The sequence below is a fragment of the Melospiza melodia genome, chromosome 26, assembly GCF_035770615.1.
Source record: "Melospiza melodia melodia isolate bMelMel2 chromosome 26, bMelMel2.pri, whole genome shotgun sequence".
In the NCBI taxonomy this organism is placed as follows: Eukaryota; Metazoa; Chordata; class Aves; order Passeriformes; family Passerellidae; genus Melospiza; species Melospiza melodia.
The window spans coordinates 1,282,462-1,297,602 of NC_086219.1; the positions used below are offsets into that span (position 1 = coordinate 1,282,462).

The 15,141-nt window shown below is 46.4% G+C and overlaps 2 protein-coding genes across 10 annotated transcripts in view; both read left to right on the forward strand.

The window, feature by feature from the left end:
- The window catches only part of KIF1B (kinesin family member 1B), a 77,604-nt gene extending 72,694 nt beyond the window's left edge, over nt 1-4,910 (forward strand). For all 9 annotated transcript variants that reach the window (XM_063176930.1, XM_063176933.1, XM_063176932.1 and 6 more), the window contains one exon: nt 440-4,910. In XM_063176930.1, coding sequence (XP_063033000.1) covers nt 440-482 — 43 coding nt within the window. In that variant the 3' untranslated portion in view covers nt 483-4,910. The remainder of the gene's footprint in view (nt 1-439) is intronic.
- A 793-nt stretch (nt 4,911-5,703) lies between these two features.
- PGD (phosphogluconate dehydrogenase) lies at nt 5,704-14,597 on the forward strand. Its single transcript, XM_063176941.1, has 13 exons — nt 5,704-5,805; nt 6,128-6,203; nt 6,628-6,807; nt 6,944-7,009; nt 8,037-8,155; nt 9,160-9,229; nt 9,590-9,724; nt 10,025-10,214; nt 12,031-12,161; nt 12,649-12,782; nt 13,107-13,206; nt 14,056-14,178; nt 14,284-14,597. Exons 1-13 carry the CDS (start codon nt 5,798-5,800, stop codon nt 14,401-14,403), a joined length of 1,452 nt encoding a protein of 483 aa, XP_063033011.1. The 5' UTR covers nt 5,704-5,797; the 3' UTR covers nt 14,404-14,597.
- Nucleotides 14,598-15,141: the final 544 nt, after the last annotated feature.

A 15,141-nucleotide genomic window follows, 5' to 3' on the forward strand; every position in this document is an offset into this window, starting at 1 on the left:
TTTTACAAATTTTTAAAGTTTCTTACTTCCTCTGTGCTTGACTGCCTTTTTAGGTTCTTGATTATGAGCTAAAGCAGAAATTATGTTCCCTTTTATAACTTCTCTGGCAGCCTTTCCATTATCACAGACAGCCCCTGCTTGCTGGACACATCTTACTCCACTACATCAAAAAACTCCAAAATCTAAAAAACGAAGCTGTTACCAATACAGCATCAAATAATTTCTGAGCAGTGAAGCCCTTAAATGATCCCTCCTCCCATTAAAGAAGTGGAACAGAGAATTATTTTTCCTTACATTTTACTTTCTTAACATATGGAGTAAACTAGGGCTGTACCAAAGAATTTAAAAAAAAAAAAAAAAGGTGGATAAACTTTGGGGAGGGAGGAAAAATGAGCTTTCATAATTCACCAACTGCTTTTTCCCCTTTTTTTTGGTGCAGGTCAAAGCTGGCTCGAAGACGCACGGGCCAGATGAAGTACTGAGTCCATGTAATGTTCTCATCTGTTCTCACCTTCCCATAGATAGTGTTACCTCTCATTTTCTCTTTGTGATTCTTGACAGTTTCTCTTGTATGTAATCCTGTGGCTTAACATCCCCCACCTTCCCCACTCCTTCAGCACATTTTCTAGGTATTCTAACCCTACCTTGTTTCTTTTCACCTGTACCTGAATTGTACTAGTAGCATGTGGCCAAACAAAAAGAGAAAGAAAAAAAAAATCAAAAAAATCGAGTGATTATGCACGACTCTGAAAAGAAAAAAAAAAATTTCCTATAACAATTGTTTATCCATTTCAACTGACCTTTTGGTGTCTGTCCCACTGTCCACTGTCTGTCTAGACTGCTACAGGGTTTTCATTCAATTTGTGACTTGGCAGTGGTCATTGGTTCCCTCAGGGCAAAGTTCCAATGCCAGGGAAAGATAAATTGTTTAATGGAGACATTACCCAGCCAGGAACTGCAATAGCTCCTCAGGCTTTCTGGATCCAGCCTCGAAGTTAAACTCTGTTGAAAGCTGATATTGGACAAATCTATCTGGACAGACTGGATTTGGGACTTTGTTTCTGAGTTTCCAAGGCCCAGCAGGCTAAGGCACGAGCTAGGAAAAGTTAGGGAACAAACCAGGAGGGGCTGGCTGCAACAATCTGCTTGGAACTCTTGCTGTGGGGGTTGCAGGTGAACAGTGCTTGGGTTTAACTCTTTCCCAGAAGAGTTTCCATCAGCACACACTCCTCAGCCTCTGAACTGTGCTGATATGAGGGGAAATAGACCACAGACTGAAATATGAGATAAAATCCCCAAAATTTCAGCTGCTCAAGCCATGTGCTGGACAGATGGGGAGTGTTAAATAGAAATGAAAGTTCCTGGTCCCTGGATCACCATGGAGGGCAGATCCCCTCTCCTGTTCCTGACTGTTGCAGGAACAGTTCTCACCTCTCTGGGAAAGGGGTAGGACTCCCATGGCTGTGTCAGGGCTGTTCCCAAGGGCCTGTTTGTGCATCCCTAACCTGTAATGCTCCTGTGTCACCCCACCTGTCCATGGGAGCACCCAGGGTCTGTGCAACACTTCCTAGGCAGTGTTCACACCTGCAGTGTTCTCAGGGAGCCACAGGACACTCTCAGTTCCTTTGGAAATAACTGCTGAGTGTCTCCTAATTTCCCTGCTGCAATTTTCATCAGCTAAACCCCACTGTATTCAGAGTTAACCCCTCTGGGGAACAGAGCAAGTGGATTCTGCTCCTGCTCAGTGGCATGTCATAATTGGCTCCTTGGGCATCAGCTGGGTGGTGTCAGTTCTTGGCCTACAGTGGAAGTTCTTGTGGCCAAAGCTTTGCTCCTCGCCCCAAGAAAGAAGAGCAGAATGAATTTCCTTTTGGGGAAGTGAGCTCCCCTCTCTCAGTCAGGTGTTGGGGATGCTGTGTGCTCTTTGCTGCTGTGTTACCCTTCCTTGCTGCAGCCAGGGCACTGCTGGGGCTGCCTGTGGTCCTGGGCAGTGTGAAGGGGTTTCATCAGGGCAGAGCTCAGAGGGTTTGTCTCTCTCGCAGGAGGCACAGCAGGCACAGTGCAGCCCAGGAGGCTCAGTGGGGTTCAGGCCACGCGTGTGTGGGACTGGGATGTGCTGAGGAAGGCTTTGCTGGGTGGGGCCTCATGCCCAGGGCAGCTCAGGGCACACTGGGAGCTGCTGGCAGCCTGGGAGGCAGAGGAGCAGGGACATGAAGCTCACACTTGCTACCTTTACATGTCTCCAGGTAGTTCTCAAGCTAACTCATGCTCATGCTGTCTCTGTGGTCCTCAGATTTATTTCAGAACTGGAAGCCAGAGTGAGGGAGCATCCTGGGGACCCAGGAACATGATAGGGATAGGGTTTTGTTTTTGTTTTTTTTTTTCCCTTTTGTTTTTGTCTTGTTTAACTGTGTGTGACTCTTAATACAGTGATGATATTCCTTTGTTATGCAATGATGATAAAGCACTTCCAGTGTGTGGATAAAACTGCTTGTCCTGCAGGAGGGCTCCTCACACTGCAGCTAAGCTGATCTCAAGAATCAGGTTAATTCTAAGCATTAAGTTATTGCTGCCATCACCACTGTTTATAATGACAGTGAACCTGTTTGAGGAGGCAGAGTGATTGAGGTGGGGGTAGGTTGTGACACACTGAGAGCATTTTAACTTTTATCTGTTTCTTTTTTTAACTAGAAGAAAACTAGTTTTCTAAGTCTTTGCTTTGGATAAGCCAGAGAATGAACCATGTGGTTATAGGCATTGCACAAAATCATGATAAAGGGGTCTTCGTTTAAAAGCAGGAAGAGACAGATGCTTATCTTACAGAGAGCTTGAAGTGTTACAGTTGTTGCATAAATGTCAGTCTTCTGTCTTAAAACTCTAAGCAAATTCTGGTGACTTGAGGTCTGAGTGGATAATGGATCATCAGAAGACCAAAAGTCTGGTTGTAAGCATCAGCACCTCTTAAAGCTGCATAATCTGTAACAAACTAGGTCCTTGTGTAGAGTTCAAATGGGCATCACTGTTCTCAGGTCTGACATAGGGGCAGACAAAGTTTTTCTGCAATTACTGAGGCCTGCTTTGAGACATTTGGGTTTTCCTACTTAAAACTGGACTGAAACCAGTCCAAGTTTTCTTTAAAGAGATAACAAACCAAACAAATAAACAAAAAAAGTGAATTTCCATTCACTTCAAAGCTTAGCCCAACATGTTGTAAATTTCTTTTTTGGAAGCAGAACGAGGAAGGTAAAATATGCTCAGTTGCCTTCTCCTGACACTCCAAAGCCCATTGCTGGTTTCCTGCTGTGTGTGTGGAGTCCCAGGGTCAGACAGCTCTGGGGACTCAGCCTCTGCTGCTGTGGGCCTGCCAGCCCGTGAGGACACGCACCAGCAGGGCCTTGGTGGGCATTGCTGGGAGGAACGAGTGTCAGACTGTGCTGCATTTGGGTTTTTATGTTCCTCACCAAAAGGAAGGAGAAAACTGTCCTTTTTATCCTTTGAAAATTATGTTGGATCTTCCTGGGTATTGTAAAATTAAGCTAAACCTCCTATACTGTGTTTTAGAAATGCACTTTAAGTAGCTTTTTAAAGAAGATTCCTGTATTCTGGGAATACAGAAGAGAAGGGAGCACTATTTCCAGAGAGTATGATTTCCAGACTGCCAAGAAAAGGTTTTTTGTGTCAATGTCTAACAGTCCTTATTACTGATTAGCATGGTATTTCAAAGCAAAGACTTTACTTTTTGCTGCTTGTTACCTAATTTACAGGGATTTAATTTTATGTAATGTATTGTATATTTATACATCTGTAATTAATTGCACATTAGATAAGAAAGAGGATTAGCTTCGGTCTAACACCCACTGGTACTAAACAGCCTGTGCACGTGGATCTGCCTGTACCCTGCACACCGAGCTGCTGCAGCTGCTGCTGTGCTGGGTGGTGTTGTGACTGCTCTGCAGGAGGAAGGGGAGCTGGGGCTGTGCTGGGTGTTGTGCTGGGGGTGAGCTGTGGCTGCTCTGCAGGAGGAGGGTCCTGCTGTGCTGCCTGGCCCTGCGCGTTGCATCTCCGTGGTAGTCACCAGCCCAGTCTGTGCTCTGGCTGTCGTGTCTGTAGCAGGATGTATTTAACTTCGTGCTTCCTTGTTTCAAAACATCGGCTCTTCAAGAGCAGGACTGACTTTTGTTCAGAAGGCCATTTATGTGTTCAGTGTATTTGAAATCAAAACTAGTCCAACACTAACCAGATGATTGTGTCCAATGTCATTGGGAACAGGATTGAAATTGCTGGGATCAGCTGTGTATTCAGAAAACTGGCGTGGAGCTCCTAAGTCTTCAATTCTTAACGTTGCCAAGTGAATGGGCTGCCCCTGAGCAGTGCTGAATTTACCTCCTGCTTGCCTGGAAGCAGAGGGAGTCTGGAATGGTCAGCACTTCCCAGGGTCAGGTCTGAATTTCCCACTTTGCTTGTTCACATTTCACGTGTGGTTGGTTGTGGCTCCTGGATTTGGACATCAGACGTGCTGTTCACAGAATACATCCCCTGGAATTGCGGTCCCCGTGTCCCTGTAACCTCTGTACACAAGGTAAACAAGGTAAATGCTGTATAAGTGGCCTTCTTGAACAAATCTCTTTGCAAACTGATTTCATCCCAGCGAAGGAGTGTATCAGCAACACTGTACATTAATTTCAGGTTTTCATTTTCTTATTTTATTTTGTAAATATATCCGATATTTGGAGCTTGAGTATACAAAATGTAAATATAGTTCATGTATTTGTACTAATTCTGATCCATTTGCTGTATAGCCTTAGGTGTGCAATGCAGATATCTAACTGTGTATGGTAACCTTGCACCACTGAATTGTTAGTGAACGAGGTGAAACAATAAAGGTACAACCAGTGCATTAGCAGGCAGAATGTGTGCTCCTGTCATTATGATTTAATTACTTGTATCTTATGTCGATTACTTGTTTTTAAAACCTGTGCTGAAGAAGCTGATGGATGCTTTAATGAAGTTTGTCTCGACTGCTCTTGAAGAAGGGGTTCCCAAAACGAACCAAAAACTTGATGGGCCAGATTGTTCGGGTCATCTTGTTTAGGAAATAACTTACACAGAATTTAATAGAAACTATGGTCTCAAGGTGTGTGTGTGTGTCCGATACATCGGAGCGAAGGTGGGGCAGCTTTGTCCTCCTGGGATCGCCTCGGTGCTGAAGGAAGGACAGGTCTGTCAAGTTTGGCCTGGCCGCACAAAGACAAACGGGTAGCGGTGATCGCTGAGGGGCTCACTGCCGCCTGGGACAATGTTCAGCGCCAGAATGGAAGCCAGTTAATAATAATTACTAATGACAAACTGCGCGGTTCCCGGCGGGATCAGGGGTGCGTGTCGCTGGGAACAGAGGCACAGGCGACGGCACGGGGCAGCTGCGCGGCTCCTCCGCGAGCGGGCGCGGCTCCCGGGAGCTCCCGGGGCTCCCGGGGCTCCTCGGGGCTCGCAGGCGGCGGGGAAGCGTCAGAGCCCGGCGGGGACAGCGCGGGGACGGCACAGAACCCGGCCCGGCCCGCGCCGCTGCCGCTTTAAGGGGGCGTGGCCTCGAGACATCGGGCCATGGGCGGGGGGCGGAGTCTCGCCAAGAGCCAATGGGCGCGCGCGGCCCCGCCCCGCCCCGCCCGCGGCTGAGGAGAGGAAGCGGCGCGCGCCGCAGGCCGGGCCCGCAGAGCCCCGAGAGGAGCGGAGGGAGCGGAGAGCCCCGGGAGGAACGGAGAGGAACGGAGAGGAGCGGAGAGCCCCGAACGCCGCCGCCATGGCCGAGTGAGAGCGGGCGGGAGCGGGGCGGGGGCGGGCCCGGCGTGGCCGCGGTGCGGGGCGGCTGCAGCCGGCTCGGGAGGCCCCGGTGCGCTGTTTGCGCGGGGGCTCTGCCCGGTGGCTCCGCACGGCCTCGGTCTGTGATCGCTGCAGTAACAGCTGAGAGAATGAACTCAGATCCCCGCGGTCGTTCGGAGGGCTGGGCTGGCCTGGGCTGAGCTGGGCTGCCCTGGCAGCTGGCATGGCCAGAACAGCCGGGCAGGGATGGATGCTGCTGCTGGATCACTGCTGGTGACCTCCCTGGCATTTTTGTTCTTTCACGTTCCAGAGCTGACATTGCTTTGATTGGACTGGCCGTGATGGGTCAGAACCTGATTTTGAACATGAATGACCACGGCTTCGTGGTAAGTGAGGAAACAAATTGTTTAGGAAGGCTGACTAGTAGCACTTGGGATTGGAGCTGAGCATTTTGTGGGGGCTTTCCCCTGCAATTGTGATGATCTAATGGGTGTATTTCCTCCTTTTAGTTATACCCTGCCTGGCCTTTGTCCTGTTTCCAGAGAAGAGCAGCGGTGCACGCCTGTATTCAGCTGGCACCTGATATGTTAATTATGCGTGACTTTTCCCTGAAGTTGGCCTTGGCCTTGCCATTAACCACAGGTTCCCGAGGCACTTGCAAAGACATGCTCGGGTTCATCCCTGCCCTGTGCCTGGCACGGAGGGAAGTGGGAGAGCGCAGGATGTTGAACCTTGCTTGTATAATTTGTAGCCTGAGCTGAAGTTACTGTTCCATTGGCAGCTTTATTAACGTGTTTCCTTGCCCCCCAGGTCTGTGCTTTTAACAGGACAGTTTCCAAGGTGGATGATTTCCTGGCTAACGAGGCCAAGGGAACCAAGGTGATCGGTGCTCACAGCCTGGAGGAGATGGTCTCCACGCTGAAGAAGCCCCGTCGCATTATCTTGCTGGTGAAGGCTGGAAGTGCAGTGGATGACTTCATCAATAAATTGGTGAGGCAGACATTCATCCTACCTGAGACTTCTTGCTGTCTTTTGGAGCAGTTTCCTCTGGAAGTTCTCAGTTATTCATCATTAGTGAGGTTTTGAATGTATGGGGGAAACCTAAATGCTGATTTCTTTTTGACAGGTGCCATTGCTGGAGACTGGAGACATCATAATTGATGGTGGGAATTCTGAGTACAGAGATACCACGGTAAGCCTGGTTCCTGCCTAAAGTGGATGAATAAAATACACACAACTTTTCCACTTCTGATCATCAGAATAGTCGCTCAATAATATGCTGTCAGCCCTGTGCTCTGGAAAAGCCAAACTGATTTCTGCAAAATTAAATCATGCAGCCTATTAAAAAGCAATTAAGGACTGTGCTATAAGAATGTTTTTATAGAAGTTACCTAGACCACATGAAAATATTTTTTAACATGTTTTAAAAGTGAAGGCCTTTAGAAAATTTTATTTTACAATCTTAGGGAGTTTTCAGGGAGATTTATAAGTCTAAGGATATTTCTAGATTTGTTGCTATTTCCTAATCCTTGCGATTGCAGGACAGTCCAGTAGGACAGAACTGCTGGTTTGGCTGTTTGGGTAGTGGAAGCAGCAGAGTAATTATCTGCTTGTGGACAGGCTGTAACTGTAGAAGTTACAGAAGCTACATTTGCCTCTCTGGTGTGAAAATATTGCATTCAGACTGGTGTTTCTGAATCTTAGAAGAGGTGCTCGTGTTCGTCTTCCTGCTCTGACATCCTGATCTTGGATAAGTGAGCTGGCCATGCCAGGGTGAGAGGCTCAGTGAGGGTCAGTCCTGTCAGCTGTCCTGGGGGATCTCTGGCTCTCTTTGGCCCTTGGAGTTTTCTGTGCTTGCACCTTCACTGCAGTGAACTCAGCAACTCCACCTTGGGCCTAATCTGCCTCCCCCACATCTTCACACAGAGCATGTGTCACCTCACACCCAGTTCCAGGCCTCTTCTGCCCTCAGTGCTGCTCATGTCTGTCTGGTGCTTATAAGAACTTGTTTTTTCACCATGTCACTTTTGCAAGGATCCAAAGCAACAGGAAGTTTCCTAATGCTCACTTTGGTGTATGAACAAGCTTTCTTAAGGTTAGCTTCTAGCACATCCAAAGCAGAACTGAAAACCTCATTTTACATCTCAATTGCTAGCCTTTGTGTGTCAGGCTATGGCATGAAATGAAATTAAATAGTGCTGCTCTGCTCTTTGTTCCAGAGGCGTTGTAAGGAGCTCCAGGCAAAGGGCATCTTGTTTGTGGGCAGTGGAGTCAGTGGTGGGGAGGAGGGTGCCAGATACGGACCTTCCCTCATGCCAGGAGGAGCCAAGGAGGCCTGGTAAGCACGAACTGCTGTGTTCTCTTGTTCAGAATGGTTTGCAGCAATTCACACAGTGCACTGAGGGAGGGAAGGAGGAGGGTGTGGGTGTGCAGAGAACAAGATATGTTGCCATCTCACTTCCTCAAGGCTCCAGATTTCTCAACCTGGCAGGGGTCATGGGGCAGTGCTCAGCCTTCATGTAAGGCGGAACAAAGGCAGGCTTTTCTTCCAGGAATCCACAGGCAAAAGTAGGACCTACACACATCTGAAGGGAGAAGGGAATTTTGCTTACATTTTAAACAAGTACTTTTTCTTATTTTTTTCTTTTGAGGCTGTACACACTTGGGAAGCTGCTAACCATGAATCAGGCAGCAGCACATGGCCCTCTAGTGACACATTATAAAAGGAGCTTCAGTATGTTTATGCTACTGTTGAATGCATCAGTTTATTTGCAAGTTTCTGCATGCTGCTGTGCTGTTTTGTACTCATGCCTCAGTAAAGGACTGCACATCAATGCTCATATTTATCCCTGGTTGCCTATTCTCTGTATAGATATGGAAAGAAAAGGTGTGTCCAGGCTTTAAGTGAGCTTTAGTATCTCTTGAGTCCCTGTCCATTTGCATTAGTGTTCCATACCTGTATCAGCCTGTTCAAATTGGATGGCACAAAGCCATCAACAACAGGAAGCTTCTGCCCAGTCATCTTTTGCCTTGGTAGCTAAGTTGGCACAGTTTCTGTGTTCAAATGGAGAGGATATTTGGGCTCCTTGAAGTGCATTACACTTGTCTGTACAGTGTTGGGAGCATGACTTGAATGTTCCAATGTCTTGCAAACTTTAGTTGGGAAGAACAGATTTCATTGACATGGCTGTGTGGATGGGTTATCACCCTGCCCAGTGCCCTCAGCCCAGGCTGCCTTTTGGCAGGTTACAGAAGGCATCATACCAGTAGATTTTATTTGTTTTCTCTTGTGGTGTTTGTGTCCCCTGCCTGGCTGCTAAGGTGTATTCTTTCTCCCCACAGGCCCCACATCAAGACCATATTTCAAAGCATTGCTGCTAAAGTGGGATCTGGGGAACCTTGTTGTGACTGGGTAAATAGTCATTTGATACTGACCCTAACTTGGGGTTAGAGCCATGCTTAGGCAGTTTGCTTGCTGAAGCTCATGGATGTTTGTCCATCCACAATAAACACAGCACCCTCAGTGGCTGATTTTCTGGCTGTGTTCATTTCCAATCTGCCATCTCTGGTAACTCATACTGTGCAATGGAAAGACAAAGTTTTGTGGCTGGGTCATGTGCTGGGGGAGCTAAATGGACCTGTGAGCCACTGGTGTCTGTCAGCACTGTCTTTGATTCCTTCCTTCAGGCAGAAAGAAGCCATGGGCAGGTATTAAACACTGGCAGTGATGACAGTGCCATTGCTAAGGGGGTTTCTGGATGTTTCTGAACAGGTGGGAGAGGAAGGAGCTGGACATTTCGTGAAGATGGTGCACAATGGGATTGAGTATGGAGACATGCAGCTGATCTGTGAGGCCTATCACCTGATGAAAGATGTGCTGGGCATGGAGCATGATGAGATGGCAAAGGTGATTTGTGGTTTTTAATGTCTTTCCTTTTTTTGTGCCATGGTGTCTGTAGGAGAGAGCACAGACAGCTGAATGCTTACAAAAGTTGTCTGAACCTTTTCCCATGCTACAGTTGATTTCTCTCCAGGAAGCACCTTCACATATAGAGATGTGAACTACCTTGCCTGAAAAGAGCTAATGAAACACTGAGCATTATAATCAAGCAGGCAAAATATATACATTAATAAATTAAAAGATATAGTAGAGACATAGCAAATTGTGGTGTGTATGAATATGTATATACTTGTTTTCCTTTTTCAGGTATTTCAGGAATGGAATAAGACAGAGTTGGACTCTTTCCTGATTGAAATCACAGCCAATATTCTCAAATTCAAAGACAGCGATGGCAAATACCTCCTCCCAAAGATCAGGGACAGTGCAGGGCAGAAAGGCACGGGGAAGTGGACGGCTATCTCTGCCCTGGAATACGGAGTCCCGGTCACCCTCATCGGTAACTGGTGCTTTCATCTTTCCCATCTCCATCTACCACATCTCAGCAATGACAGGGAAATACAGTCTGAGCAGTGAGCCCACAGCAGGGCTGGGCTGCCAGGAGAGGCTCTTGTAGGTGTAGCTGTTCCAGCTTTTCTGCCCTGACAGCTCCTGGGTTTTTGCTGGGCTTGTTTTCACCCTGTTCCTTCAGTCCTGCTGTCACCTGTGTCCCTGGTGTCTGCAGTGCTGCCAGGACTCAGTGATGTTCAGGGGAATATTGAGTGTTGTGCTCAGTGTTGTGATGCAGAGGAGCTGGAACACATCTGCAACACGTCTAGAGTGCCCTAATACCACAGGTCCAGAGCAAGCTTCCTGCTGAGTAAATGAGATGAGTCAAAAGCAATCTTTGCTCTCAGATTTGCTTTCATTTTCATGCTTTCTCTACCTCTTTTCCTTTTGCATTGACTGGTCAAGTCCTGAAGAAAAATTACATTCAGTAGCTAAAAGAAAGTAACTGCAGTGTAGCTGTCAAAGAAACATGGCTGCATTCCAGCAGCAAAACAAGTTCTCTAAATGGTTTTAATGTTCTACCATAGTCCTTCAGTCCTAGGCTTGAAACAGTGTTTCCTGCTTGAGCTGGTAATTTTCTCCTCTTTGGGGTGCTTGCAGAGATCAAGGGTGGAGCAGACACTCCCTGATGAGTGCTCTGCAGTGCCAGGAGCATTGTTAGGTAATGCCTGATAGGGAAGTGTGTGCCACAGTCCTTGTGCAAACGTGGCTGCTCTCAGGGCAGTTGCTGTATGGTTTTACTGCATGAGCATGACTTGCAAACTTCTGCTTGTAAAAGCAGAGTCATGCTACTCCTGCTTTTTCCTGGTGTTCCTACCGTGCTGCTCCTCCCTTCTGGAGAAGGAAGTTTTTGCAGAAATGGAAATTAGCAGGTTCTGATTTAGGTGTAATATGTCCTCCTGCTGTAGGGAGGATCCAGAGTCTTGTGAAAACATTACTCACTCTTCTTTTTAAATTGCTGTTGATTCTGCAGTGTGGGGTTTTTTGGTGGTTTTTTTTATATCATAACTCAAAGGGTGGAACAAAATGACAGTAATGAAGACTTGCTTTTCTTTCTATCAGACCCTGAAAGCAAACTTTTTTCTCCCTCATTTTACAATACTGTCTTCAATAGCAAACAAGAACAGCTTAAACTGGCTTGATTAGGAACTGACTGAGCCAGCCTGACAGATGATATTTAGCAACCTGTTTAGTGACATTAGAAAACATTCTTATGGACTTCTGACTAGTGCTAGGGGCCTACCAGATTTATGAATCTTATGTCATCCTGTAAGTTAACCTGCTGTTTTATTTTTGATTTTAATTGCCCTTATTTTGCGTATGTGCATTTTAAAGCACATCCAGTTAATGTATGCTGACATTTAAGAAACAGCTTTTAATCTTAAAAGCATGATAGAGTACTTGGTGAAGTCTTCAGCCTCACTGTTCCCTAGATTGCAGTGCAACACTGTCTCTGATAGATAGGAGAAGATTTTAAAGTAAATTCTTAAAATTGCGAGCTGGTAAATGTTCCTGAGATAAATTTTCATGTGGATGACTTGTGGCTTTTTTCATTATCATTTGAAAGCTGTACCAGTCAGGACTTACCCACTGGTTGTACTGAGAGGCAGTGTTGCTGTTGGAATAATTCATTTGTGCAGCAGTTATTTATATTATTGCTTGTGTACGTGGCTCATCACCCAGTGACACTCTGGTGCTCGGGTGTCTCCGACACGGCCGGGGTGCCCGGGTTTCTGATGATCTCCCCTTGCCTGCCATCCCCACAGGTGAAGCTGTGTTTGCACGGTGCCTGTCGTCCCTCAAGGAGGAGAGAGTGCAGGCCAGCAAGCTGCTGGGAGGGCCCAAAGGGGCTCAGTTCAGTGGGAACAAGGAGGCCTTCCTGGAGGACATCCGCAAGGTGAGTCTGGTGCGGGGTTGGAGCGGGTTTGGGGTGCTGTGAGCCCTGGGGAGGAACTCTTGTGTTCTGATCTCATGAGAACTGGTTCCTGCTGTCAGCACTGTGCACTGGCTCACAAAGCACAGTGAGACCCATTGCTAACCAAAGGAAGGTTAGGAAGGATCCAGAAGGAATTTAACTCTAAGCCACGGTGGGCAGAGACAACTGCATGGGGCACAGAGCTCATAATTCATGCACAGGAGCTTGTCCACCCCTCAACACTCCTGCCTTGCCTCGGTATTGCTCTCTTGATCTCTCTCTCTTGAAACCAAACTTTCCAACAGGAAGGGATAGTGTGTTTCTCAAATAACTGCGATGTTGCTGTTGTAGTCATCCCTGTTGAGATGTGGGCTGAACACAGTGCATATCCCATGAAGTTAGTTTGTTGTTCAACTTTGTGAGACTTCTCTTGGAATGTGAATTTGATTTTTTTTTTTTTTCTTTTTAGGCCCTGTATGCTTCCAAGATTATCTCATATGCTCAAGGCTTCATGCTGCTGAGACAAGCAGCCAAGGAATTTGGCTGGACACTGAATTATGGTGGTATTGCACTGATGTGGAGGGGAGGCTGCATCATCAGGAGGTAATTGAGATGAGGAGGTAACCTGGCTGCTGAGGGGAGAGAGAAGAGCAGGCAGTTTAGTTTGTGAGGTGCTTGGCTGACAAGCCTAGAGATTTCCTTGGAAAATCCATGGAGTTACTCTGCTGCCAAGATTCTGAGAGGCTGTAGACAACACCAAGGGTTACTAGATGAACCCACTGTTCTGGTGGCTGAACTGCTTAAAATGTTTTATCTTTGCCATGTTTGGAATCTTAGTCTGGCTGAGTCAAGTTTTAGCACTGTAAGTTTTGAATTCTGAGCCTTTGTTGAAGCTGTGACATTTATTCCTGGTTAACTTTTGCCTAGTGTGTTCCTGGGAAAAATCAAAGATGCTTTTGATCGAAACCCTGAGCTCCAGAATTTGCTGTTGGATGATTTCTTTAAGAAAGCTGTAGAAAACTGTCAGGTAAGTTCCAAAACGATAATTTACAGCCAGGACTGTCATGGTTTTTCTCTTTGAAACTGACCAAACTATGATTGGAAACTGAAGGTTCCCTTTTACTGGTGCAGAAAAGCCTTAGGCAGAAATCCAGCAATTCAGAAGGACCATAATATGAGGAAAAAGGGCCTGGCCTGTGTGAACATTCTCTGCACTGCCCTGTGTCTTGTGCCTGCTGTGCAGTTGGATTTCAGCTGAGCTCTGTTCCAGTGCCATTGTTTGCAGTAGCCCCAGAACAGCAGTTCCAGATGCACCCATTCTTTAGGCCTGTGTCTGTGAACACTGTCCTGATTTGGATGGAATTAAAACCACATTATCTGGCCAAAAAAGAAGTCTGATCATTAGTAGTTCTTGTAACTGAATCTGAATATTGCATGCAAATTCCAAGACCAGATGAACAGTTGAACTGAGGATTATCCACATCTGTCTGAAGTGTCAGTGCTGTCCTCTTGGGCCCTGGGGCCAGCTTTGTTCTGTGCTTGGTGAGAGGTCCTGGAACATTCCCCTCAGAACATCCCCACTGAGTTCGTGCTTTTGAGATGCTCTGACCATGTTTATGTGAAAGAACATCATCCTTGCTTGAGGCTGTGGTTTGTCTGCATGTCTCAACTGTTCTCATCCTGCTGTTAACTCTGTCTTACTTGCCATTATTTTAGATCAACCTCGTTTATGTAAAATCGGGAATCTGCTGCTGTATTTGCTCAGACTTGGCTGTTAGATTTCACAGACTGAAATGGCACACACAGTTGTACTGGAGCAGTTCATGTGCCAGCATCAACCTCATCAGTTTCCTTTCCCCCCTTTCCCCTCTGCCAGGAGTCGTGGCGCCGTGTGATCAGTACTGGTGTGCAGATTGGAATCCCCATGCCCTGCTTCACTACAGCACTTTCTTTTTATGATGGATACAGGCACGAGATATTGCCAGCTAACCTGATTCAGGTAGGCACTGAAATCTATTCCTCATTAGGTAACAGTAGGTGCACCTTCCAGGACTCATGATACTGACATTTGTGTGTCTGGTTTGTCTGTGTGTTCTCATTCCAGGCTCAGCGGGATTACTTTGGTGCACATACATATGAATTATTATCAAAGCCAGGGGTATTTATCCACACTAACTGGACAGGCCATGGAGGAAATGTGTCCTCTTCTGCTTACAATGTCTAATGGAAATCCTTCCACTTGGAGCCCAGATACTGTAGATCTCCAGCACTTCTTCTAGAATATCACTTTTTACTGTACTCCACTAGAAAATGTGTTTGGACACTTTTGTAATAACTTGGGGGTGTGTTTCATACCTATATGTATATCTCTCTATATGTATCATATAAGAAAACTAAATAAATTTAGTTATAAATGTATTGAGGTGTTTTCTTTCCACTGGTGCTGGCCAAAACTATGTAAAATGCTTTTGTGCAGTCTTTAATAGAATTTATAGTCATGTTGGGTTTATAATATTGTAGTGCATGAATTCCTAGGGGTCAAGACAGAGATGACTGCAGTTCAGGAATTGCTGAGATGGAGAGTGGCAGACAGCACAGGAACTTACACAAGGTTCCACGCACGTAAAGGCCTTTCTCCTGTTCCATGGTTTATTCCTAACAGGCAGTAGCTTGGCTCTTACAGATTTAATTCCTGGGCATTCAGCTGCCCAGTCTGTCACACTGAGCTCTGTGTGCTTTTGGTGGAAGGAGAAATGAAACTCATACTCCTGTCCCCATTCTCCCTCCAACTGTTGGTCTCAGTTTTGAGCTCTGGCATAAACATTTTGCATTGCTGTGTGCTTGCACTTTCTGCCCCAAATCTCCCTGAATCTTCCCCTCTTATTCCACTGGGACAATTAAAAATACCCACAGCAACATGCTAAGTTGGCTCTATTTTATATCCTCTACCTGCAATGCTACT